The following is a 27,897-nucleotide window of genomic DNA, read 5'->3' as shown; positions in this document are numbered from 1 at the left end:
TGGTCAACAGAGAAGTTCTTTCTTTATTTTAGTTTTAAGTAAATATTACTTTAGAGTTCTTTATTTACATTTAATTTATTTATTTTTATGTTTAACCCAAGTGTTGACAACGTTGTGGGAGCACAATTCATTCTGCTCAGCAGGAAGGTCCCCTGGGGCTGTCTTTAGCCTAGCGGCTCCCACACTGCACAGAGCAGAGATTTCGCTGTATTGATGCTGCTTTCACACCGTTTCTCAGGCTGAGGCTGGATTTTGTGTTCCTGTCTGAAGGTGTAAAACGTGCGTGCCACCTATAATCATGCTACTGATTGTCTTGGAACTGTGTTAGTAACTGGGTGGTCACTACCTATCTACAAAAGGGGATACAATTAAGTAGACTGTTGAAGGATTAAATCGTGTCTCAAGAGCACTTCTGTTTCTAAGACTTGATGAACTTAGAGTGAGGATCAGAAAACCATGGTTCTCCTACTACACTTAAATGAAATTTGAGTGGTCGTCTAATCCATTCATTCTTCTCAAGCAAAATGATAATGAAATTGCTTTTCATGGATTAGAATGTATTCTCTTTAAAGGTTTCCAAGGATAACAAGTTTTTAAGTGTCGTTGCAGTATTTATCATCTCTGACTCTACAGAAGCTTCTCTCTTCTACAATCTTGGCATCAATCCCGTGTGTCTATTGCCCCTTGGCTGCCACAGTCTTCTCCTGACACCCCTGCAGAGAAATGCCAAAGGCATGTCAATATTTAGGAAGATGTGAGAATAATTCCCTTTTCTATCTTTATTAAACTACCAAAATCATTGTAACTTTACAAGGTAAGGATGGCACAGATGGCACAGATCCTTCGCTATCTGCCTCTCTCAGCAGCTACTACTGCAAAACCACCACAATTTCACCCACCCCCCTGCCCTCCAATGTTTTGAAGCTGCTTACTAAAATGTCTCTGAGAAAGAAAACAAAACAACCATAAAAATCCAGCATTTTTTCTAGTCTTTAAATACTACGGTATTCTTTCACTTCCTCAAGCTGTTATGTCAAATGCAGTACTTGATACGAGCTATTAAATCAGTGTTCCATTTATTCTCCACTAGACAAGTTGATCCCTTTGATCCCTATTCTTTTCATCTCTTCTCACAAATTCAATCTTCTTATGCATTAGTAATGTCGATGGCTTTTCTCTGAAAGCTTAAGACTATGATTCTCATGCTCATCTCAAGATGAGTCATCATCTCAAGATGTTACTATATATAGTATATAAATTATATACAGTTGTTATATATTCATACACAAACACACACACACACACTTACACAAACATGTTTGGAAACCTTCCAATTGATATAGATGGATGTCGCTAGACCTTTTAATTCTAAGCTTACTTATACATTAATAAATGTTCCTTAGTGTGAAAGCAATAAACCAAAGCTTTTCTGACACTCAAAGCCTTAATGTTTAAGACAGAACTAAAGTGGAAATAGAGTCATAGGTCGAATCATAGAATTTTATAGTTGAGAGACATATATATGTGATTTTTCTGAATCACACCACATACTTTTTGGTGGTAGATACACACAACACAAAATTTAGCATTTCAACCATTTCAAGACTACATTTCAATGGCATTTAGCATATTCAAAATGTTGTACAACCATCATCTCTATATGGTTCCAGACATTTTTATCACACCAAAAGCAAACCTAATGCCCACTCAGCAGTCACTCTCCATTCTCCCTTCTCCCAGCTCCTGGCTACCACTGATCTGCTCTCCATCTCTATGCATTTGGCTTTTCTGGGTATCTCAGACAAATAAAATCACATGTACACAATATATAGCCTTTTGTCTCTGGCTTCTTTCACTCAGCATGTTTGCGAGCTTCATCCGTGTTGTAGAAGGTATCAATATGTCATTCCTTTTATGACTAAATAATATTCCACTGTATGGATATGACATGTTTTTTCATGAGTTCATTAGATGATGGTGATTTGGGGTTTTCTTCCCCTTTTTGGCTATTGTGAAGAGTGCTGCTATGAACATTATTGTACAAGTTTTTTCTTTTGAGGAAGATTAGCCATGAGCTAACACCTGCTGCCAATCCTCCTCTTTTTGCTGAGGAAGACTGGCCCTGAGCTAACATCCATGCCCATCTTCCTCTACTTTATATGTGGGATGTCTGCCACAGCATGGCTTTGCCAAGTGGTGCCATGTCCGTACCTGGGATCCAAACCAGTGAACCCCGGGCCACTGAAGCAGAACATGCAAACTTAACTGCTGCACCACCAGGCTGCCCCTCTTGTACAAGTGTTTGACCACATGTGCAGGTTTTAATTTCTTTTGGGAACTGCTTGGTCATATGGCAATTCCATGGTTAAGTTACTGAAGAATGGCCAAACTGCTTTCCCCAGGGGAAACCATTTTACATTCACAAATTTCTCCAGGAATGCATGAACACTTCTTATTTCCCAGTTTTTGGGTACAGCCTTCTAAGCGGATGTGAAGCGGCATCACCTTGTGGTGCAGATTTGCGTTTCCCTAAGGACACATGGTACTGTACATCTGCATGTGCTTGTCGGCCATTTGCATATTCCTTGGAGAAATGTCTGTTCAAGTCCTTGGCCCATTTTTAAACACGTTTTTTGTCCTTTTGTTGTTGAATTGTAGGAGTTCTTTACATGTACTAAACACTAGAGCCTTTTCAGATACACAATTTGCAAATATTTTCTCCCACACTGTGAGTTGTCTTTTCACTCTCTTGATCGTGTCCTTTGGTGCACAAAAGGTTTTAATTTTGATGAAGTCCAATTTATCCATTATGTTCTTGTTGTTGCTCGTGCTTTCGACACATATCTAAGCATCCATTGCCAAATCCAACAGCGTGATTTCCCCCCACTTTTTATTATAAGCGTTTTAGTCCTAGACCTTACACATGTATTTTTGGTCCATTTTGAGTTAATTTTTTATATTATGTGAGGTAGGGATCATACTTTGTTCTTTTGCATTTGGACATCCATTTTTCTCAGAATCATTTGTTGAGGAGACTATTCTTTCCTCCATCAAAAAATCTTGGCACTCTTGTCAAAAATCAGTTGGTCAAAGATGTAAGGGTTGATTTCTGAACTCTCGATTCTATTTCATTGACCCATATGTCTATCCTTATGCCAGGACCAAACTGTTTTGACTACTGTAGTTTGTAATAAACTTTGAAATTGAGAAGTACGCGTTCTCCAACTTTGTTCTTTTTTCTCTTGATTGTTTTAACTATCAGGGGTAATTTGCAATTTCACACAAATTTTAGTATTTTTTCCATCTCTGCAAAAAAGGCCATTGGGATTTTGATTGATGTTGCATCAAATTTGTAGAAAGTATTGCTATCTTAACAATATTACATTTTCCAATCTATAAACAAGAGATGTCTTTCCTTTTGCTTTTTTCATTTTTAATTTCTTTCACATTATTTTTGTAGTTTTCAATATATAAACTTTGCACCTCCTTGGCTAAATTTATCCCTAAATAGTTTATTATTTTTTGATGCTTTTATAAAAGGGTTTTTTCCCTCAATTTCCTTTTTGGATCGTTCATCATTAGGGTTTTAAAATATAACTGTTTTTTTGTGTGTTGATCTTGTATCCTACAACTTGGGGTAATTTGTGTATTAGCTCTAAAAAATTTTTTGTTAATTCTTTAGGATTCCATCTGTGTAAGTTCACATCATCTGTGGAAAGAGACAGTTTGACTTCTTCCTTTCTGATCTGGATGTGTTTTATTCCTTTTTATTGTCTAGTTGTTTTTGCTGGAACTTCCAGTAAAACAGTGACTAGAAGTAGTAAAAGCAGGCATTCTTGTCTTGTTCCTGATCTTATAGAGAAGGCCTTCAATCTTTCATCACAGAGTGTGATATTAGCTGTTTTTTTCAAAATTATCCTTTATCATGCTAAGTTTCTTTCTATTCCTAGTAGGGGAGTGTTGGAGTGTTTTACTCGTGAAAGATTATTGGATCTCGTCAAATGCTTTTCCACAACAATTAACACGATTGTGGCAGTTTTCTTCCTTCATTCTGTTAATACTGGCCACCATATCGATCGGTTTCCATATGTTGAACCACCTTTGCTTTCTTGGGGTAAATCTCACATGGCATATAATCCTTTTAACACGCTGCAGAAGTCATGTGGCTGGTGTTCTGTTGAGGATTTTTACCTTTATGTTCATCAGGGACATTGGTCTATAGTTTTCCTTTCTTGTAGTGTCTTGGTCTGGCTTTGTTTTCAAAGTACTGCTGGGCTCATAGGGTGAGTTAAGAAGTGTTCCCTCCTCTTTTATTTTTTGGTAGAGTTTTCTTCATTTTTTTTTCTTTCTGCTCCTCAAACTGGATAATTTCAGCTATTCTATCTTCAAATTCATTGATTCTTTCTTCTGCCTGCTCAAATCAATGTTGATATCTTTCAGTGAATTTTTCACTTTAGCTATTATAGTTTTCAGCTTCTGAAACTTTTTTTCATTGAGGTAACATTGTTTCATAACATTATATAGATTTCAGGCGTACATGATTATAATTGAACTTATGTAGACACTACATTGTGCTCACCACCAAAAGTCTAGTTTCCATCCATCACCATTTGATTGAACACAGGACAGAAACTAATTTTTTAACTCAATAGATCTTTATTGGGTGCATACGACATGCTAAAACTATCCTAAAAAGGACGATACAACCACGAACAAGGCAGCCTGCAATCTTGTCTCAGAAGTTTACGTGCTTCTGAGAACACGTGAAATGCCAGAGCTACCTGGTCAACCACCTGGACCCGGGGGATGGCATCTGCTGATGTAGAAAAAGACTTACAGGAATGAAGCCACACCCATCCTTTATTACCGCCTGTGACTGTTTTTGTGGTACAACGATAGAACTGAGCAGTTCCAACAAAACTGAAAATATTTACTATTTGGTCCTTTACAGAAAACATTTGCAGACTCCTGAACTAAGGTTGTGATACTGAATTTTGAGAGGAATAAAACCAGAGCCCCTATGTCACGCAAAAACGTGTGCACGTTATGATTACATTGTGTTTCAAACATGTAGGAAAGGAAGAATGAATTAATAAAGGATATTTATTTTATCTCAAGGTGGCAAAGAAATTTCTTAATATAAAAGAGAAATGCCATAAGGAAAACATTGATAAATCTCCTTTCCAGTTACCTATGACTACAGTTTAGCCCTTATGTACGTCTGAGATTTTTAATATAATTTGCACATCACTCTGTCGTTAAACTCTCCATACAAATGGACAACTATGGCCTAATTTTAGGTGACAGCATGGCTCTAAAATTATGCAGCGTCAGAGAAGATCCCTTCCAAATTTATATGGTGGGCTCGGCCTAAAGCAAAGAGGATTTATAAATATTACACTTTCATGACAATTATCTCAGAAGCATCGACACTGGGTGACAGACGTTGACCAACGTGCTCAACCTCAAAAACAACCGAGTCCACCTGGAGACGCAGGAAACTGGTGAGCATCTCCTTACTGACTTTAAGGAAGGAAAGGACCTAGACTTATGTGTCACGGCCACATGCACCACAGGGAGGACGCAGTTCTGAGCACTGGAAAAAGGATATCAATATTGCAACAGTGCTGGTGCACAGTAGGACCTAGGAAACGGAAAACATGAGCTCTTGAACACCGCAACTCTCTTCAGCACACCCCTCAGCACAGTTTCTTTCTTTCTTTTTTTGGCCTTCGGGGCACAGAGATTAGAGATCAGCGCCATTTCTTTGCACCCTAGAGAACAAGACTAGTACTATAAATTCTCTAGAAAGTGCTTGGCCTCACTTCCTAGAAATGGGAAAGCAGTTACCATACAAATATCTCAGCTGTATTCTACCACAGACTTCTAGGAGGATTGCTGGCTTGTAAAAAGGTGTAAACTAATATGCTTTTTATTGTCTTTCTTAGTCTTGAAGGAATTGTAGATTTAAGTAAAACTTTTTTAGAGCAAGGCTCACGTCATCATCTATATAAACCAATGTATTTTGTGACCACCAAAGATACCACATTAACTTTGTCTTGTAACCCACCATAAGAATGTCAATTAACGTCCAATTAAACCCATGATGGACACATTAAATTCCCGTTGGTTTGAAACATTTCAGTAGATGCTTTGGAATGTGTTCCCCCTGGAGATTTTTCTGGTAATTATTAAAGAACATTGGTGCCTCAGGAGCTGGATCTCTCCGTCACATGTCTGCACGGCTTTCCAATCATCTGAGTGTGATAATGTTTTAACTGGAAATCACAGGTGATGAGACAGCAGAGACGCTGGCTGAGGCGAGCCAGGCACTGACACCCACGCATTTAGGAACAAGATGCCTCCACCAACTGGCAACCGTCTCGGTTACACACGAAGGTCATGCTTATGGTGGAATACTTCTCAGGCCTATTTTGGAAACCTCAGATTAAATGACATCTCAACCACTCAGGATCGTTAATAACGAAGACACAATTTTAAAGAGGTCACAAATTTGCAAAAGGCATTTTCCACTGGACTCTGAAACTGTAAATGTCTGTTTTCATGAGGTTTATTTCCGTGTGTTGTGCATCTGAACTACAGCTTTGAAAGCAACGAGGAGCTGTTAACAGTGGCCCAGTGTTCAGCTCTGCACGAATCCCCCGCTTCATTCCTCCTGGCCTCTCGGCTCCCTCAGGCTTCGTTTGCTGTGGAGAGTAACAGCAAATCTGTCTGGGGAGGGGGGCTTTAAGAATGTTAGAAAACAGCAACAACAACAAAATCCTAATGCCCCAGCTGCTGGGCAGATGCAGAGCCTACAAGTGGCCACCAGTGCCCAGAGAGTGTCATGCTCATCTCCTTGATAGAGAAGGAAGTTAGCTGACTAAAATTCACTTTCATATAAACTTAGAAATCACAAACTTATATGAGATTAAAAAACAAAACCTACTTTTTGATGCTTTAGTACAGGGCACAGTGATTTGGGGAAAGAGAGGGAGAGTAAGATATCAGAAAAAAGGGTACAGAAGCTAAGCCTGCTGTGCGGCTCTGAAATGAGAGGCTGCAGAACAGCATGCACGAGTGACCAGCTCTGCTCCCCACGTCTGGCCTGGGGAAGTGATTACAATGATACCCAGAACAACTAGGAGACGGTGAGTGGACTGGGATTAGCCCCAAATGAATTGGACAAAACTCAGACGGAATAACCATGAGATGCTATGAAACGATGACCAACATTACTGTGTCTTTCCTCCTGGTTCATGGGAACTAAGAATGAGCTGGATCTTTTGGAGCAAAGGAGTATTTCCAGCTCTTACAAACAGTGTTAGGTTGCAGAGACAGGAGTGCTGTAACACAGCCATCTTCTCAGCTACATTCGCACTGGAAATAACAGACCAAAAAAACAGAGCTGAACAAGCCTTAGTGATGCTTTGGATCATGACATTCTGGGCTGCAGATAGGGAAACTGAGGTACTGAGTGGCTTGTGAGCCAAATTTACGTGTGTGTGGACACATAACACACACACGCCCGCCCCTGATGTGACCCACCCTCTGCCAGCGCAGCTTTCGTCATTTTGATAATCAAGCCCAGTGTAAAAGATCTTCCGTAAGCAGCACTGTTCTCCCAACCAATATTAACAAACACGTAGATAGTACAGCGGGCCGAATCTCTGAGAAAATGCATCGACAATTATCTGAAAGGACACACTCGAAACCAGCAGCAGGACCGCCTCAAAGGAGCAAAGGGGGAGAGCAAGGTCGGTGGTCAGAGGCAATTTTAGCCTTGTCTATTATGTTCTAATTTTGGACTAAGAGAATGCCTTCATATACTATTTGCATAAATAAAAAATCAATTAAAAAATAGTGTTAGTAGATATATAAGTTAATCTTAGCATATGTACATACTCTTTTTGCTTTCTCAGATTTATATTTTTAAAAATTCTTTTTTAAAAAATTTTATATTTTCTTTTTTGAGGAAGATTAGCCCTGAGCTAACCACTGCCAATCCTCCTCGTTTTGCTGAGGAAGACTGGCCCTGAGCTCACATTCGTGCCCATCTTCCTCTACTTTACATGTGGGATGCCTGCCACAGCATGGCGTGCCAAACGGTGCCATGTCCACACCCAGGATCCGAACCAGCGAACCCCAGGCTGCCAAAGCAGAATGTGCACACTTAACTGGTGTGCCACCAGGCCGGCCTCTATTTTTAAAAATTCTTAAGACAGAGAATACATATCATCATATCCTCAATCATAGTTGTATTATCTCAAATAACTATGTCCGAATATGCGTATCATGAGTCAGTTCTTTGCCCTCCAATTTTTACCAAAACCTCCCATGTATTTTTTCTATCTAATTGATAGATTACTACATCACAAATCCCACAAAAGATTGATTTTCCTTCTATGGTGCCTACCAGCAAACCAGGCACTGGGTAAGCGAAGTTACTATCAATCTTCAGAGAAACTTGAAACTTCCAGGAAACCAAAATATTTACAAAGAAAAAGAGAAGTGGAATTTCAGACATACAAAAATTTCATGAAAAGATGCTAGAAATAGACAAACTGAAGGTGTTAATCCAGTGCTCCCTCTAACTGGAGCGGGTCTGCTGTCGTGTGACGGGAGGCAGCCTCGTCTGCAGAGCTGACGCTGTCGTGTTTACCAAATTTGGGATAGTGTTCACGTCTACATTTTGATAATTTTGATATTTTGAACATACTCATACATCACATTCTAATATAATGGCATAAGCACGACAGACGTGGAGCTTTAGAACTGGCAAGAACCTTCCAAACCTCCCAGTTCAGCTTCTTCAGACGAGAAGTCGAGAACCAGAAGGTGGAGTTATTAAAATCACTCAGCAGGTGAGTAGCGACTCAAGGGGATACAAGGGTAGTGATCACCGCACACCAGTGCGTTTTCTTTTGTTCAATCAAGTTGGAAAAGTAAAGTGAGTGTGAGAAGAGCCACCCCAGCAGTTCATTAACGGTCCTACGGGACGCCTAAGAAGAAGCTGGCCCCTAACACACAGCTGTTTGACAGAGCACCTCCTTTAACAAGCCTCGCTGCTCTCGGTCCATGTCCCGCCTGCCCAGAGCTTCCGGATGACAATGGAACTCCTCAAACTGCTCCTCACACGCGAGCAGCGTCAGGGCAAGTGGACTCTCACCAGCTCCCCAGTCTCTCATTTTACAATCCTTCTGTTCTTCTCTCTCCTCCTGTGACTAACCCACACCACGAAGCCTGCTGCGTAACTCCCCTCCGTCTTGCACTGAACACACTCTTCCTCCTGCATCTGAGGTTCAACTGAAACTTCAAGCTGCTGATAAGCAGCATAGATCCCTGGGTGGGAAGCGGACCATCTGAGGGCCTAACGCCTCGTGTAGAGACTGAAGCCTCTTGTCATTGATTCAGACCTGAGTGCAAATCCCAGGACTCGGGAAGGTTCCCAGACAATCCATCAGAAGGTGTCAATCAACCGAACCTTCACACAGTGCCCTGTAGATGGCGTCGACTTCTTGTCCCTTTTCCTTGCTTCCGTCCCGCGATATAGAGGTTTGCCACATTTAGCAAACAAAAGCACAAGATGTCTGGTTAAATTTGAATTTCAGCTCAACAACAGCTACATTTTAGTACGAGTGTGCCCCGTGCAGTATTTGGAACATACTTATACCAGAAAATCCTTGGTAGTTCATCTGAAATTCAAATTTAAATGAGGGTCCTCTATGTTTTATCTGGCAACCCTATTCGTCTGCAAATACCTTTGAGCTATTTCTGAAGATAATCTGGCCTTTCCTATGAGTCAATACGTGACTTTCACAAATTTGGGAGAAAGAGATATTCAGTGAGTGAACCTCTCATAAACTTTGCGTCAAGACTGGAGCAGGGAAATTTGCCAGACTGGGCGCGTTGAGTGGTCCACGGGCGGGCAAACGTCTTCTCAAAGGGTCAGACAGCAAACACCTTAGGCTTTACAGGTCACACCACTGTCTCTGTCATAACTCTTCCTTCGTAGTGTGAGATCATAGACAATGCACAAATCAATGAGTGTGGCCCGGTTCCAATAAAACTTTATTTACGAAATCGGACATCAGGCCAGATTTGGCCACAGGCTGTAGTTTTCCAACTCACGTCACAGTTGAACTGGCACTAGGTCAACATTCCAGTGACATTAACTTTAACTTATTGGAAAAATCAGCCCAGTCACTTGGATATATGTGGACTCCCAAAACTCATGACAATACATGATTGTCAAGGGAAGTGGAAATCCAGCTTTTGCACTTAAACTCTGAAAATGTGTGCCCTGTCTCTCTGCTAATGGAGGGAGAGGAGACTGACCATATAACCACGGGGTCTGAAACACTAAACAGAACTGATTAAATTTAGCACATTATGCTATTACTTAGTTCATAATAGAGAAAGACACTGCCATTTAACCTAAATTACTACTTTTTAAAAAAGAAATTAATGGAAATATTTAAAATGAGGATGGAGGCTGGCAATTCAAAGAAGACAGAAAATTCAAACAAGAGAAAGAACACTGAAGGAGGAAGTGGAAAGGGACCTCGTTACACAAGGGCAGTTGAAAGGCAGACGAGTCACAGGACACGGCTGGCAGGATAAATCGAGAGAAAGTCTCAAGTAGTTTCCATGACTCCCTGCTGAGCCACGGGAACCGGAGAGGAGCAAGTGATTTGACGTGGATGCAGGGAAAGTGACCGTGGCCTGCAAGATGGGGGACAAAGCATCAAGGGCCAAGAGAGGACAGACGGAGGGACGTCTTAGGATGCACCTTTCTTGGCGAGGCGAGGAAAACAGAGGCACAGAGACGGGTCTGCTTATGGTCTCCTGCCAGCAGCTGTTTGTTTACAAAGGAGGGCGGGTCAAAGGCGACGGGCGTTGCTGACGAGGATGGGAGAGCCTTTTGACAGTGTCTCTTGCTGTCCTGGGTTTAGTCTGGTGGGAAGTGTTCAGGCATACGTTTAAAATCAGTCATGCATGTGACAGCAACAGTGTACTTCAGAAGATCCATCGGAACAAATGTTTCACTTGCTAAATTTGAGGCTCAGATAAAGAGATGCAAACGCAAATTGAGCGGAAAAAAATCACTCTATTAAATAAGGTTCTTATTTCCTTTTTGTCAGCATCAAAGACAGAATTCATCTTACACAACAGTACCTGTAGAAATGACTGAAACGAAGCAAAGAGGTTATTGTCTTCGAGTAGCTGTCCCCATGGCAATAGGAACGGATCGTGTGCAGCGAGGAGTGGAGAGAAATGAATGAAAAATGTGTAAACACGAGACCTGTTCTGAGAGGATGCAGACTCCTGCTGATGGTCAAGAGGCTGCTAGAAATGACACCCAGGAGTCACGATACCAGAAATGACCCACATTCGAACTTTGCCAGAAATTGCTAATTTGTGAGATAAAATTGTCCCTAAGTTAGGGAGGCCTATTTAGAGGAAATGGCCCAGGATAGCTTTAGCCAAGGATAGTTATCATCACGAAAACAGCAATTGAACTCGTCTTAACAGGAAAATTCGTATACTCTGATTAAATTGACTTAAAGAAAATCCCTGGCTCTCGTGTGAATATTTTGCCTTTGTCACATTAAAATATATGAGAAAGTCTTTCTTCTGATGAAGTTGGTAGATATCAGCAAAGGCAATGTCTACCTTGCTGGAAGCACAGGCACTAATCTCCATCGAGTGACTTTTGTGTCAGGCGTGGAGGTAAGCGCTTTCATACGTCTCACAACAACCCCAGGAAGAGGTATTTCTAATCTCCATTTATATATGGAAAAAATGAGGCCCAGAAAGGTTAAGTGACTTCCTGAGGAACTCAGCTAAGAGGCGACGGTGCCGTCTTCTATCACAGGCTGCCCCTCACACAAGCCTGGCTCTTGACCACTACCCCACATTACAAGGTTTTCTGCCCAGACCAAAGGGCACACACCTCCCACAGGCAGCCTGTGTGGCTGTCATCAATAGTGTTGGCGGCACCGGAGTCTGTACAAGCTTTCCCGTCTGGGTCACAACCACGGCTCATGTCTGCGCTTCTGGTACTGGTCCTGGCTGGGAAGGCAATCCAGTGGCATCATCTCCTACCATGTGGGCTTCCAGAGCTGACTCTGCTGGTCTCAGTGGCTAGGCAGCGGGCCCTCCCTCCCTCTCCACCTGTGGGCAGCCAGCCCTCTGGAAGCCCAGTCTTTGGATATGGGTATTCGTGGAGCCATTTCACTTCCTGATGGAAGTAAGCACAGCGCAGGGATGGCTGAGGGCGGTTCTAGTCTCAGTGTGGTCCCCAAAGGAGTGGAGCAGCAACACCTGGGAGCTCGCTGGAAAGGCAACCCCACCCCTGACTTTCCATCTCGGTCTCTTTGGAATCTGCACTTTACCAAGATCCCCAGGTGAGTCATAAGCGAACATCAGCTGGGGGGACCTCCTGTGGCCGTCGCTTTCCCTCGTGTTTAGTGTTGAGAGGGTCCCTGGCTCTGCGACAGGGGCTTCGGGAACCGGGAACCAGGGTAGCTACGCTCGGTCTCGCTGACTGAGGTCTCTCTGGCTACAGAGAGGAGGTGACAGCTGTGGCCACACCTGACAATGCCTCTTCTTCACAGAACTGTAAATCCTACGCTTCTCATGAAGCCCTATTTTCTGCAGATTCCCGGTGACATCAATGAAACGAAGGCTTCACCCTGGGGTCAGACCTGTTGGCTGACAGCAACAGGTTAGTGACAGATCAGTGACACAAACCCCACCCCTGCCCCTTTCCTTCCCTTTGCGCCGTCTGCTTTCCCTGGACGTCTGTTTGATCTTTAAGAGATTGATGTTAATGAAGTGCCTAGTGCTGGAGTCTTATCCTGCCAAACAAGGGCTCACGGTCTACTTGGAGGGACGCGCGATCATAGAGGATCACACAAACCAGACAAGAAGCCACAAGCAGAATCGCCAGTGGCTGACATCACAAGCTGGATGGCAGCTCTGTGGAAGCGGAGCCCGGCCACCGTGCCTATGAGTGAGTCCCAGCAAACCATCCATGACGAAACAAGAAAGCCAAACCTGAGTCTCAATCATTCAGAACAGGGGGTCTTCAGTGTAGACTGCAAGCAAATCAAGCAGTTAAAAAAATCTCAGTTTTCCAAGAGTGGTCAATGTTGATTTCCAATAAATTTAAAATTAATTTTCATCCTATTTTTCATCTTGTACTAAAAATCTATCCGCACCTGTCTCCACATCTCACTTCCTCCTTGTCTCTGTATCTGTCGGCCTATCCTTGAAGTTTTTGCATCTCTTTCCTCGTCTTCACACAACTTATTTTAGCTCTGGCCAGAGTTTCTTCAGAAGGTTTCAATCTGGACTCCTAACACACAGAATCTAAATTCATTCTGCATCCTGGACAAAGCAGGAATGAGAGACGTGTAGAGACAGACAAGTCACGACACGAAGGCAGATGCCAAACAGTAGAGGGTTAAGAAAGTGTCGAGGGGTAGAAGTCACATAGGAGAGAAACGCATCAATAAATACATAAGCAGCTAGACAGCCAGTAAAGGAGGATAAAGACCCAAGAGAGGACCACAGGATTTTAGGAGCGCCAGACGACAGACCCTCAGTGGTCACGGTCTGGGCATGCGAAATTTAACACCTAGACTTATGGCCACTTCACCATTGTATAAGTTGAACGGCAAAGTTACTCTCAATGGGGAATGTTTTGACTATTCCTTCAGGCAGAATGGTCAAAGTCATTGCTACACCAAAATCTGAGTTAAACATGTTCTCGTTTTCTAGTATATGCTCTATTAACATCAGCAAACTAATTGCACGTTCTGCTGGTGACTTTTCAAAAACCACAGGCACAGAAGCACTTTGGTGCTGGGTCCACGGCGGCTCTGGACACACGGACACAGCACGCATGGCCATCAGCAGTGCCGCGGGCGTCCCCTGCTCCAGGCTGGGGCCAGAAGCAGTGGCCACGTGTGCAGCTGCCGGGTCTGCGCGTGGGAACCTGCGCCCAGGTCCCCATTTCAGCAAAGATGGGGGAACCTCAGCATTTCTGATGTTTACCTCACATTTGGAAGATCAGGTATACAAGCAAACATTACTAAATAGATTGTATCTGTGATAATCTTATCTTTTTAAAGGAAAGCGATACTAGACACGAAGTTCAGGACAAACAAGGCATCCCGGAAGGAGGGCAGGGGAGGCAACGGAGGGCACAGCGGTGTTGGTGACACACGGGCCCTTAGGCTGGGCGATGAGCGTCCACTTGATTACCGACCATTGTACCTTAGATGTTACATGTCTTTACATGCACGGAATATGACATAATAAAAATTTAAATAAACCATCCAAAAATTGTGTTATGCTGCTAAATCCACAGAATGCCAATTTGGAAAAAAAATAGAGTCATGAAAATTCACGTTTGAACATAATTATGTGGGGGATAAAAGGAGGCTTATGCTTTGGAATATTTTTCTGATTGAACTGAAAGCAGAGACGACATCACTCTGCCAGAGGAGGCGAGCAGAGGACACTGGCCCTTCTGTTCCCTGGCTGTCCATGAATGTAAGAATGACAATTTTGCTTTTTTCCAAAAATAATTCTAGCCAGTCTTTCCCAGAGAAACTGTAAGTTTTGCCGATAGGCCGAGAGGGGTCTCAAAATGGAGTGTTTTTCTTAAATACTGGAGTGCCATGCTTTTCAGTTTGGATAAATGTCTACAAACACCAGAAGAGAGTTGAAGGACCTACTATAACTTTCTAAAAATCTTTTTATTTTTAAAAGCTGGGTTCATGAGAACAATCAGAAAATAATAAAGTCTTGTTGAAGGGGTGCTCTACCAGCCCATTTAAGCATCTCAGGATATAGATACAAACAAGATAGAAAAATGGAGACAAATTTATAGCCTGTTGTGTGACCATGGCTGGGGAGCGCTAGGACTCACTGGTGAGCGACGGGCAAGAGGGCTCCTCTCAGCCTCAGGTGATGAAGCAGAAGTAGTCTATATCAGGGTAGCAGATTACATGAAAATGGGAAAACTACCTAATAAAATGTAGGATGTAATCAATGTCCCAATGTTCTTCACAAGCCGCAATGTAAACCAAATCCAACAAAATACATTTAATAGGAACATGTGTAAAGTCTGACACTTAGTTTAAAAATGTATAGTAAGAAAGTATGAGTGAGAAGAAAAGTTACCAAAGGTGAATTTGGCTTCTGTCTGTGTTAAGAGAAGCAGAGTGTCCAGAAGTGAGGTGATCGTTTTTGGTCTGAACCGGCCGTCTCCACTCGGGAAATTCTGCACTCGTTTCTGAGTGCCGCGGCCTGGAAGGGACGTCGAGGAAAACCTCCGGGCGATGAGCGGCCTGGGATCGACATCCCACGTGGAGCACGGACGTCCAGACCAGAGACGGGGAACGCAGGGCGGGAGGAAGGTCAGAGTCCACAGCGCGGACTTTACTTCAGGAGCTCACAGGGGAGCGAGGAATGAGCGCAATTCGCACATTCGTCTTGGAGAGAGAGGACATGGCCAAAGAAAAGAAGAATTATCTAACACTTACCTCCCCTGCAGGCACTGAACCGAGGCAGAGTGCTATAACGGAGACTCAAATATTTGACACAGACGTATGTCAGATAAAGTTTGCAATCACTTCCAAATCTAAAGTGTGTGTAACTTTAAATTATGTACTTTTCCCAATTAGTACGTTTTCAAGATTTTTTAAAAAATGTATTTGCTCCATAAAATTTTTACTTCAACCATAGCATACAGGCAGAACAAAAACCGGAATCAAGAGCATGTAGAGGAGGTGATGTTAACAAGAAGTTAAACCAAAGAAAACGCAAACGCGGTGACGAAGACAGGCTTCCTTCCCCTGGGCTTCGCTAGACTGCAGACAGGCTTCTTCCTGACTGGCCCCGGCCTCCCTTGTCTTAGAGCAACTGTAAGTTCTTCCTCTGCCCCTTTGGGATGTAAATCTTCTCCCAGCCTCTTGCAGGTTTGGGAATGCCTTTCTCTAGGACCTGGGATCCACTGCTTTGAAATGTCCTCTTCAAGGAGGACAGGCCTCTGTCTCCCAGTCTCTGTGGGAGGGTGGGCTCCAGTTAGCAAATGCAGGATGCCTCATCACAGAGAAGGATGTTTGCAAACTCTGGATGCTACACCACACCTGCTGTTCCTTTGTTCCACCTCTCCTCCGTGCCCTCCAGGGCTCCCACTAGCTCACCCCAGCACTAAAAATCCTCCCACCTTGTGTTTCAGGGGACTTTAGTTCACACTCAGGTCTCTCTCCCGCATGGCAATAGCCTAGGATAAAATCTCCTTTTCCTTTCTAACTTCCTCTAGTGCAATTTTTGTTCTGACCATGGCAGCCAAGGTAAGATCCCAGGGCATAAAGCCAGGCAAGAAACCAGGGGCGATGCAGGTGCCATTATCCCACCAACACCTTCCAATGCCTGTCAGCCCTCTGCAGAAGCAAGGAGCACAGTATTTACAGACTTCTAGCACAGTGAGGCATGGCCACAAATGACTACTGCAGAATAGAAAATGAGCAGTGGCTTGGGAGCTCCTGTAAAGTCCTATGAGAGAATCATAAAGTTCTGTGGTTGGTATCAGAGACAAAAGGCCCAAGGTACATATGTAAATCTCCAGCAACAAAAAGAATAAAGCGAGAAACATTATACCCAGTTAATACTGGGGTAGGAACCACGCACAAGTAGGATGGAGGTGTTGAGCAGGTGACGTGAGCACAAGTGGTGGCTAGAATGTCAAAGCCTGCTTCTCCTCATTTCCTGATTAGTATGTGGTCATCAAGGGGGCCTGCTTGCTCTTTCTCTCTCTCTCTATATACAACATAAGAATGTTTACATAGATCTACAGACACAGAAGTTATGTAAAACAGATGACTGCTTTAATGATAAAAACAGTAACAATGACCGGTAATAGATAGCGCCATGCCAAATATTTTACATACCTAATATCATTTAAGCCTTCTTACAACCCAACGAGGAAGACACTGTCACTATTCCTACTTCTCTAAGAAGGAAACTGAAGCTCAGAGAAGTCATGGGCCAGCAGATGGTGAGGCTGACATTTAAACAAAAGCTGGTTCTAGAACCTACAATTTTATCTAATTAATCCAGTGGTCCTCAATTCTAGCTAAACATTAGAATCACCTGAAGTGCTATTTAAAAATATCAATATCTGGGCCCCATCCCCAGAGCTTCAGATTTTATTGGTTTGGGGAGATGTCCATACATTAATATAAAAAGGTAGAAGTTGAATAAACCCTTCTCAAGGTGACAGTAATGCTGCACCCATGGCGCTAAGCCATCCTGTTTCTCCTCCTACCATTTCTGTGGCAGGAATGACAGCAAAAATCGATACCAGCAGAGACAAGGAAGGCGTTTCACCACTTCCTCACCTCTAGTCGACCTCAGCAAGCAGCGACCTGGCTTCCACACTTGCCACGCTCTCAGATTGCGTGTGCTAAGGCTGCCAGCTCACCTCCACCCGACAGATCCACCAGCCTTCCAACACTCAGTCCTCCCGCATCATTTGACACTGTGATTAGAGTATCATACCGGCGGCGGAACCTCTTCCCCATTTGACAATGTGCTGCCCACCTGACTGCCCCTAGTTCCCAGGGGATTTTCTTCCGTGCCTCATGCCTGTAACCTTGGTGTTTCCATCTTCACTCTAGTTTTCTCATCCAGCACATCGGCATTCCTGCAGAGTTATCTCACCCACTCCCACATTATCAACCCCCCCCCCCCCCCACCATCAAAACAACTCTTCATTGCTGCATCCATCCCCATCTCTCTCCTGGGCCTCAGTTCCACACATCCACCTGCTTCACTGCAGACAGGGATGCTGAACCTCAGAGGAATCACGACCCAGGAGCCTGGGTCTCTCATTTGTGCAGGCTGTGTTCTCTGCATTGTGTAGGGGCAGGGTGGTCATCTCCTCAGCTCCACGATGTCTTCCCAGTCTGCCTGTCACCCTCAGAGGGCATTGCACTGCTGATGGCAGAGGACTCAGCTCCACCATGTCTGCCCAGTCTGCCTGTCACCCTCAGCGGGCGTTGTGGTACTGACGGCAGAGGGCTCAGCTCCACCACGTCTTCCCAGTCTGCCTGTCACCCTCAGAGGGCATTGTCCTGCTGGTGGCAGAGGAAAGTTCCCTGAGATGTTCCTGTAATAGAACCTAAGGAAACAGGGATCAGGGATGTGTGTAATCTTAGGTCCTTTGCCTATTTCCAGGTTCCCAACACATAATTATTCCACCAGGACACGAGCCAAAGGAGAAATTTCTCGTACTCATGGCTGATTGGCTACTTCTCACATTTCTTTATTCTGACTCTTTGTACTGCTAACGTGAACCCGTATATTCATTTTTGTTCTTTTTTTCACTTTAAATCTTTAAGTAAAGAAACATTTGCTTCCCAATTACTGTATAGTTGAGGCATTTTCTTGGCTTTTTCTTATTTCTGAGATTACATTTGCTAAAATACGCTGCCCTCAGGGCCAGCCTAGTGGCATGGTGTTTCAGTTCTCACGTTCTGGTTCAGCAGACCAGGGTTTCCCAGGTTTGGGCCTGGGGGGCAGACCCAGCACCGCTCATGAAGCCATGCTGTGGCTGCATCCACATATAAAATAGAGGAAGACGGGCACATACATTAGCTCAGGGAGAATCTTCCTCAAGCAAAAAGGAAAAAGAGCATGCTGCCCTCAAAAAAGACGAATTGATAGTTACATGTCTCAGTTTTTGATAAAGTAATGGTCATTAATTTTACCCTGTAAGGTAATAATACTCTGAAAGAAATCACTTCATTGTTATTTTTAAATTTATAACATTATTCTTAACACTCATGAATAGGTGATAACAGTGAAAATAAGCTATTTTCTTCAATGAAACTTTTTTTATAATTTATGTTTATTACTACAGTGTTCATCTTAAATTTTTATCTCTAAAGAACAGAACAGAAAGCATCCTGTTCTTTATTTTAGAGTTACAAATGAGCAATAACCCAAAGGTATATAAATTAAGCAGCTGGTTCAATATGGAAGTCCACATTATATGGGTTATGAGCTCAGAGGTGTTGGCCCAATATTAAGTGAAAATTATCCGGGTGAATGCACCATTTCATTTATAATAAAGTGAAAGTGCTTTGCAATTTATATAAAGATGAAAATCCAATTAGGAGGTTTGCAAATGTAGTCATTCTATTACTGAATATATTAACTTTGCCATATTACAATACTCCCCCAGTGTCAAACCTTTAAATCAATTTCTGTCAAAATTTTCTTTTGCTTACAAGTTAATACGCATACTGTGCATATAGCTAGAAAGGCATTCAATGGAGTCTCCCTTTTTGCTTCATGAGTTTATTATAAAAAAAACATCATTTTCACTGTGCTCCGAGTAAGACTTGCTGAAACTTGCCTACGAACCCAGAGATTCTCCAATATATTTTAATTTTTCACTTCCCACTTCAAGAACATCTCTAAACTGAAAACTTTAGATGAGATGAGTCTAATTTGTGATAGAAAAATTCAAATCAAGAGTTGGAATCTACTGTCTTTTTCAATATGAATCCTTTTATAGATAATTAACAGGGAGAAAAGCTTGAGCAGTTTTCGTAGATAGCTCACTGTTAGGCATGTTCTTTCTGGGATTCAATTAGGTATGAAGTAGGTGAACTGAGCTGGGTTTCACTTGTGCTTCCAACATGGAAGCACGATCTACTCTAAAATAAAAAGCCTCATGAGAAATGTGACTGACAGATGCATTTCTTTTTTTCTTTTTTTTTTTTTTTGAGGAAGATTAGCCGTGAGCTAACTACTACCAATCCTCCTCTTTTTTGCTGAGGAAGCCTGGCCCTGAGCTAACATCCGTGCCCATCTTCCTCTACTTTATGTGTGGGATGCCTACCACAGCATGGCGTGCCAAGTGGTGCCATGTCCGCACCCGGGATCCGAACCGGTGAACCCCGGGCCACCGAGAAGCGGAATGTGCAAACTTTACCACTGCGCCACTGGGCCGGCCCCTGGATGCGTTTCTGAGTAATAGTTTCAGGAAGGAACAAGAATCACCTCTTATAGACTAGCTTTGGTCAATCTCAGAAGCCAGGCCTTTGGCCAGTCCCCACCTGGCCTTCTGTGACCACACGTTTGCCTCACTTACCAGAGAATCTGCCAGACACTTCTTTCCTGCAGCCTGTGGGCCATGGAAATGCAGAAAGACCGTGGCTGGCAGCACACCTTCTCCCTTTGGTTATCTAGCAGGAACACTCAGCCAAATTCACAGTCTCTCACCCCCATCCCCTCACGTTTCCCCAGCAGTACAATCTGCAGTTACGGACAGTGGAGAGTTCCAGGTTGGATGTAAAGCCCAAGCACTAAAAACAGAATAAAGTAACGAAATCAGCAGAGAGTTAAAGGTAGAGACCAGGAACATTGGCTTCCGTGTGTGTAAGCCAGGATTTAGTGGTCACACACCAAGGAAAGTGAATGTCAGAAGACTGTCCTTGAGCTCTAACGAGAAGACGTGAACAGTGATAGGCTCCTGGGCTGTGACACCGAACTCCGGCTTTGCTAAAGTCATAGCTTTCTTGGAGGGAAGATTGGCATTTGGTGGTCTCTGTCACTTTGAAAACACTGACGAGGCGAGTGCTCTGAACTCAGTCTCTGCAGATTCCTTCCTGGCTCCCCCACCCTGAGTCTTCCTCCTGGACGTGAGGGACCAGGTACACCTGGGTTCTTGATGTTCTTCCCCGTACACCCCTGTGTGATGGAGATAGTGGGAGGTGCTGGCTGAGGGCAGGCGTGAACTTTGGGTTAGACAGCATGGATTTGATCCTCTTATACCACCCACCAGCCAAGTGACCTCAGGAAGTTTATTTAGCCTTTGCTAATCTTTGTTTTTTCCAGCTATAAAGTGGAAATAATAATACCCAACTGTACGAGCTGTTGACAGAATCAATTGGGATACCCTGTGCAAAGAAATTAGCACTATGCCTTGCATACAATAAATACTCAAATGGTGGCTAGAGTGTAACATTTTTGTTTTCTTTGATGATTTTTTACTCGTTAGAGATTGGGGAGCTGACAGAAGGATGAGACCTTCCTTCTACTGTAACGTCCTAAGTCACAGCTCCCGTCCTTCCGGGAGGGAGCTTCTCTCCTGATTTATTTCCGGTAACCAGTTACGTGCCCTCACTAGTTCAGAGACTCATGTGAGTTTGCTTCTTAATTTCTCCCCATTTCCCTCTGACATATTTTCTGTGGAATAAATTGAATGGTCAAGGGCAGACTCTAATGTCACCTCATCTGCAAAAGTTTTTCTAATTCCTTCAGAAGATTTGCGAACTTTCTCCCTGGGTTTCTGCAAAGAGCGCTGCATTTCCTTGACTGTCTTCAGCCAGTTGTCTAGGTGTCTCTCCCTTGACAGCACGTCAGCTCCTTGAGGGCAGAGTCCATGGCTTGCTCGTCCTTATTGAACTTAATGGTGTGAGAAACAGCTTTAAGACACACGCTTCGGGAAACAAAAACTGAGAACCAGCAATGCCATTTGGCATCCAGAGAGCCACGAGGGATGGAAGACCACAGTCAGACATGTCGATTCTCTAGAGCAAACGCCACGTGGTCAGTGATGGGTGCTGGAGAGCCCAGCGAGGGCCACACGCTGAAGCAGCAGCTTTTGAGGGCTGTTTTAGGGCCCATCTCCGTTCTTGAAATTTTCTTATGCAAAGACTGTGCACAGTAGAATATAAAATATCAGTAAATGGACTTTTAATCCTTTGCAACCTTTTTTTTCTCCTAAAAAATAAGAGAAAGATAGCTTTAGCCTTTAAAGATCAACTACTCAAGACTTCAACAATAATTGTAGTGTGGTATTTGTTCCACTTCTAAAATTCTCAAGATATAGATACAAGTTAATTCAAAATTCAGCTTATGTTTCTAAAATATGATAAAGGTGAAAGCTGAATAATTCATAATAATCATAGTCAGTGAGGTCAAGGCCATTAGAGAGCAATTTGAGTATTAATTCACACTTGCTGGGTATATAAAAATATAACTAACTTTCATTATGTTTTGTAAAAGTTGTTATTTAAGAATTATTGGTGAGCTTGTAACCTAATCTAATAAACTCTTTGTTTATATAAATGAGATTTTTTTGGGGTGGATTGTTGAGAAAATAAGATCCAGTAAAGCAAACCAAATAACCGTTTCAAGAAAGATATATCTCGTCTCTTCAGATTTAGAAAGGAAAGATCACTCTTTTCTTAAATGGAGCTTCTTATCAATATGAAAATAAGACAGTCAGACTAAAGGAACACATTAATAGCTGAAAAAGTAGATGTTAGTGGAGCCACTAATTTCTCCATCTTCTTCAATTACAACTTTTATTCTAAAATTTAAACAACCTTGCAAAGCACATTCCAAATTAAAATAAAACTAGTTTTGTATTTTAGCCAAAATATACTCTAACTACTATTATACAACAGAGGTGGAGCAAAATGTATCACCCATCATTCTGAAGACTAATTACTTCTAAGTAGATGATGATTTTTGATAAATTTTAATGAAAACAAAATTTCTGAAGTTTAATTTATTACAAATTTTACTATATTTAGAAAAACCTAATCAAGCCTCATATTAAGAACAGGTAAAAATTAAAATTTGCATTTTAACTCTATTCTTTAAGTGGAGTTCCTAAAGAATGGAATTTAAAAGGTAACATCACTTTGCTTTTCAAAATATTCTATCTGTTGAAATACCTAGAGCAGAAATTGATGTCTATTTCAGAGAAAATGTCCTTATCTTTAATGCCTCAACCTTTCAAATTTATTACGGGACTTACATATTTATCAGTCTAGTTTATCTTCTTGAAAACAAAGACTGACTTTGGAAAATTTAAATAGCACAATTAAGTCTAAATATTTCCATGTCATCTAAAATTCAACCATGAAAAAATATTCCAAACAGCTTATAACATAATGCTTTCAATAACATTTCAAAAGCATAGAATTATAGAAAAAAGTGATATTTGGCAACTTGAAAAATCTTTAAGAGGAACAAAGAACAAGGGCAATGAACAGAAATGAGTAGCAAATATAGGAGACATCAATCCCACTGCGTCAACAGTCACTTTAAAGGTCAGTGACCTAAATACACCAACTAAAAGGCAGAGGTTGTCAGAGTGAACACAAAAATAAGACCCAACTATATGTTGTCTACAAGAAATCCACTTAAAGTATAAAACACATACATATTAAAAGGAAAGTGATGGTGAAAGATGTACCATATTAGCACTAATCAAAAGAAAGTGGGAGCAGCTGTATTAACTTCAGACAGAGCAGACTTCAGAAATAGAAAGTCACCACAGATAATGGGGGAATTTCATAATGATAAAGGGGAAAGTACTTCAAGAAAACATAAATGTTCTTAATTTATATGCACCTAACATCAGAGCGTCAAAATACATAAGGCAAAAACTGATAGAAGTGCAAGGAAAAATTGATGAACCCATTTTTATAGCTGGAGAACTTAAAACCCCTCTCTATGTGTAATGACATAGTTTAACTCAACAGCACCATCAAACTGCTGGGTATTATTGACATCTATAGACTGCTTCATCCACAACAGCAGATTACTCATTCTTCTCAAGCTCACATACAATGTCCATCAACACAGACCACATTCTGGGCCATAAAATACACTTCAACAAATTTGAAAGAATAGAAATCCCACAGTTTCTGCTCTCAGACCACAATGGATTAAACTAGAAATCAGTAACAGAAAGATAGCTGGGAAGTCCCAAAAATACTTTGAGATTACACAACACATTTCTAAATAACATGTTTCAGGGAAGAAATCACAAGAGAAATTTAAAAATGTGTTGAACAAAACGAAAATGAACACACAACTTGTCAAAATTTGTGGGATGCTGTAAGAGTGGGGCTTAGAGGGAAGTTTATAGCACCGAACACATGTATTAGAAAAGAAGAAAGATCTAAGACCAAGAACCTAAGCTTTCACCTTAGGAAACTAGAAAAATAAGAACAAATTAAATCCCAATTAAGCAGAAAAAAATGAAATAACAAAAATTAGAGCAGAAGTCAATGAAGTTGAAAACAAGGAGTCAAAACAGGAAATCAACAAAACATAAGCTAGTTCTTTGGAAAGACCAATAAAATTGATAAACCTCTAGCCAGTCTAAGAAAAAAATAAAGAAGACGCAAATTACTGGTATCAGAAATGAAAGAGAGGGCATCACTACAGATCCTCTGGACTTTTAAAAGATTGTAAAGGAATACTATAAACAACTCTAGGCCCAGAATTTGATAAGCTAGATGAAATGAACAAATTCCTTAAATGACACAGTCTGCTAAAACACACAAGAAATAGGAAATCTGTATATGCCTATACCTATTAAAGAAATTGAGTTAATAATTAATAACCTTTCAAAACAGAAAGCATAAGGCCCAAATGGGTTGCATTCTACTGGTGAATTCTACCAAACATTTCAGGAAGAAATTATACCAATTAGAAAATCAAATCCAACAATATATAAAAAGAACTATACATCACAAAAAAAGGGGACTTCTCCCAGGTATGCAAGGCTGGCTTAACATTCAAAAATCAATTAATGTAATGCATCACATTAACAGGCTAATAAAGAAAAATTACATGATCATATTAATAGATGCAGAAAAAAATTTGACAAAATCTAACAATCACTCATGATAAAAACTCTTAGCAAATTAGGAATAAAGATGAACTTCCTCAATTTGATAAAGAATATCTACAAAAATCCTAAAGCTAACATCATGCTTAATGGTAAGAAAGTCAAAGCTTTCCCACTAAGATCAGGAACAAGGCAAGGATGTCCCTTCTCAACATTGTACTTGAAGTACTAGCTAATGTGGTAGCACAAGAATAGGAACTAAAAAGTCTATAGATTGAGAAGAAAGAAATAAAATGGTTTTTCTTTGCAGATGACATGATCATGTGTGTAGAAAATCTGGAAGAAGTGACCAAAAAAATCCTGGAACTAATAAGCAATTATAGCAAAGTTAGAGGATACAAAGTTAATACACAAGCCAATCGCTTTCCTATACACCAGCAATGAGCAAGTGGAATTTGAAATTAAAAACACGTTACCATTTACATTAGCACTCACAAAAACACCTAGGTGTATTTCTAACAAAATATGTACAAGATCCGTACAAAGCAAAGAACAAGGCTCGGATGAAAGACGTCAGGGAAGAACTAAATAAATGGAGAGATATTCCATGTTCGTGGATAGAAAGTCAATATAGTCAAGATGTCAGTTCTTTCCAACTTGATCTGTAGATTCACCACAACCCGAGCAAGTTATTTTGTGGATATTGACGAACTAATTCTAAAGTTTATATGGAGAGGCAAAAGACACACAATATAGCCGATTCAATATTGAAGGAGAGGAACAGTCAGAGGAGTGACACTACCCAACTTGAAGATTTACTACAAAGTGCCAGTAATCAAGACCCTGTGGTAGTGGCAAAAGAGTAGACAAATAAATCAATGGAACAGAATATAGAGCCCAGAAATAGAGCCCCACAAATGAAATCAACTGATCTTTGACAAAGGAGCAAAGGGAATATAATGGAGCAAAGATAGTCTTTTCAACACGCACGTATGCTGGAACAGCTGGACATCCATATGCAAAAATAATGAGTCCAGACACAGACCTTACATCTTTCACAAAAACTGACTCTAAATGGACCATAGATCTCATTGTAAAATGCAAAACAATAAAACTCCTAGAAGATAACATAAGAGAAAATCTGAGTGACCTTGAGTATGGGGATGACTTTTTCGATACAGCATTAAAGGCACAATCCCTGAGAGGAAGAACTGATAAGTTGGACATCATTAAAATTCAAACCAACCAAACAAAAACCAAGACATCCTTCAGGAGGCGAATAGATAAATAAACTGTGGTACATTCACAGACAAGGGAATATTATTTAGCACTAAAAAGAAGTGAGTTATCAAGCCTTGAAAAGACATGGAGGAAACTTAAGACCCTATGACTAAATGAAAGAAGCCGACCTGAAAGTATTGTGTGATCCCAACTCTCTGACATTCTGGAACAAGCAAAGCTATGCAGAGTTATGGGGAGAGGAATGGATAGATAGAGCAAGAGGAAGGCTAGGGCAGTGAAAGAATTCTGCGTGATACTGCAGTGTGGGTACATGTCGTTATACATTTGTCAAAACCCATAGAATGCGCAACACCAAGAGTGAAACTGAAGGGGTGTTGATGCATGTTCATTGACTGTCACCGGGGTACCTCTGTGGTTCAGGACGTCATAGTGGAGGAGGTGTGCATGTCGGGGCAGAGGGTGTACAGGAACTCTGTACTTTCTGCTCATTTTGCTATATTCTAAAACTGGTCTAAAAATTGAAGTTTGTTAATTTAAAAAATCTTTAAGTAACAATGCCATTTATTCTCTGTAGACTAGTGCTTAAGAATTAGAAATGTCATCAAACCAACTGTGGCAGAATTGAAAACAATGACTTTACTATATGTATACAAAACTATTACTTATAAGATGTGAAAAATGTTTTATACATGTTTCTCTTCCTCTAAATAATGAGCAGACTTTGCCATTCATTGATCACTGACAGCTGTGAAATTGCTCTCCAGCTTTGCCTATCTCAACTTATTAATGGACAAATGTTTCACATTAAAATTAAACATTGAAAATGTCTTCACTGTGTGTGAAAGATGCAACAGGAGCAGCTACTCAGGTCAACTTTCCAGCACCAGGCACTGGAGCACACTGGCTCTGCTTATCACACTCACCAGACCATGTGCGTCTGGTGCTTTCTTTCCTGACTTCCTAACACTCCTGAGAATTTTTCTTGAAGTTAAGTCCTAGCATAATAAAAACAAATGTATAAGTACCCTAAAGTTTTTCTTACATTTAAAAAAATACATCTAAAAGGAAAGTTATTGCTAATATTTTTGCATAGAACACTGATCAACACCTTGAGAGAGGCTAGTGTTCTGTAGAACAGGATTTGAGAAATTCCACAAGAGGGGATTAAGCCCCTTCAGAATAAAAGAGGGATATTTTATTGAAAGACCCCATGTGAAGAAACAGTATCTCCTTTCATCCTGGCGAACATCGACAAGAATGGTAACAGAGAAGTTTGCTGAGCCGTGGTGTTATCTCTTCTCTTCTCTTAAGAGACACTGCTGGAAGCGGTACACACTATAGTCCTTCAGAAGCTGGTGGTCTCTTGAGACACATGTGCGTGCTGAGCGTGTTAGGGCTGGCAGAAACTATTAAAACCTGTTCTTGAAGACAGAGATCCTTCAAGAAATGATCCCCACTTGTGTTATAGTTGGATGTATGGGGCTCTCAGGAGCTCTAACTTGATCAACCAAAGAGTTCCTTCCTCCCTCTAGACAACCATCCTGAAGGGAACATTTTCTACATAAGAAATGAGACAAGAACTACTTCATACCTCTACTTTACAGCGGGTGTCAGATTATTTTCATCTGTATTGTATGTAGAATTAGTTTGATAAAATTTTCAGTTAGTAACATCAAAGAAGCACAAAAAGATTTCATCACTTGGTTTTAGAAAGTCTGGGTGACAGATCCAAGTGGAAGAAGAGAGTTCTGTGGCCACAGGTCGTTCATGGAGACAAACCATTACTGGGTGACGCAGGGCCACCAAAACTTCCCACGCTTTGGGTATCCATATGAATGAATGAATTCATTTTCTTTAAATAAAGGTTCAGTCACTGAAAGAGAAGGACTAAAAAGCTATTTCCCATTACATAATAAATACATTTCAAACTCATTGCACCTTATGGTTTGATATAAATATGTGCTGTT

General features: G+C 41.4%; 1 protein-coding gene across 3 annotated transcripts in view; it reads right to left on the bottom strand.

Annotated features, from left to right (window-relative positions):
* Positions 1-565: 565 nt before the first annotated feature.
* LOC106838994 (uncharacterized) overlaps positions 566-27,897 on the bottom strand; it is a 55,220-nt gene continuing 27,888 nt past the window's right edge. The window contains exon 3 of one of the 3 annotated variants that reach the window (XM_070514561.1): positions 566-713. In XM_070514561.1, coding sequence (XP_070370662.1) covers positions 647-713 — 67 coding nt within the window. In that variant the 3' untranslated portion in view covers positions 566-646. Of the gene's footprint in view, positions 714-14,949; positions 21,817-27,897 lie in introns of those variants that run through there. The other 2 variants (XR_011504900.1, XM_044776993.2) reach the window with 2 other exon arrangements.

The sequence above is a fragment of the Equus asinus genome, chromosome 8, assembly GCF_041296235.1.
Source record: "Equus asinus isolate D_3611 breed Donkey chromosome 8, EquAss-T2T_v2, whole genome shotgun sequence".
In the NCBI taxonomy this organism is placed as follows: Eukaryota; Metazoa; Chordata; class Mammalia; order Perissodactyla; family Equidae; genus Equus; species Equus asinus.
Note: the sequence above shows the minus strand (reverse complement) of the source record. Positions and strands in the feature narration are given on the sequence as shown.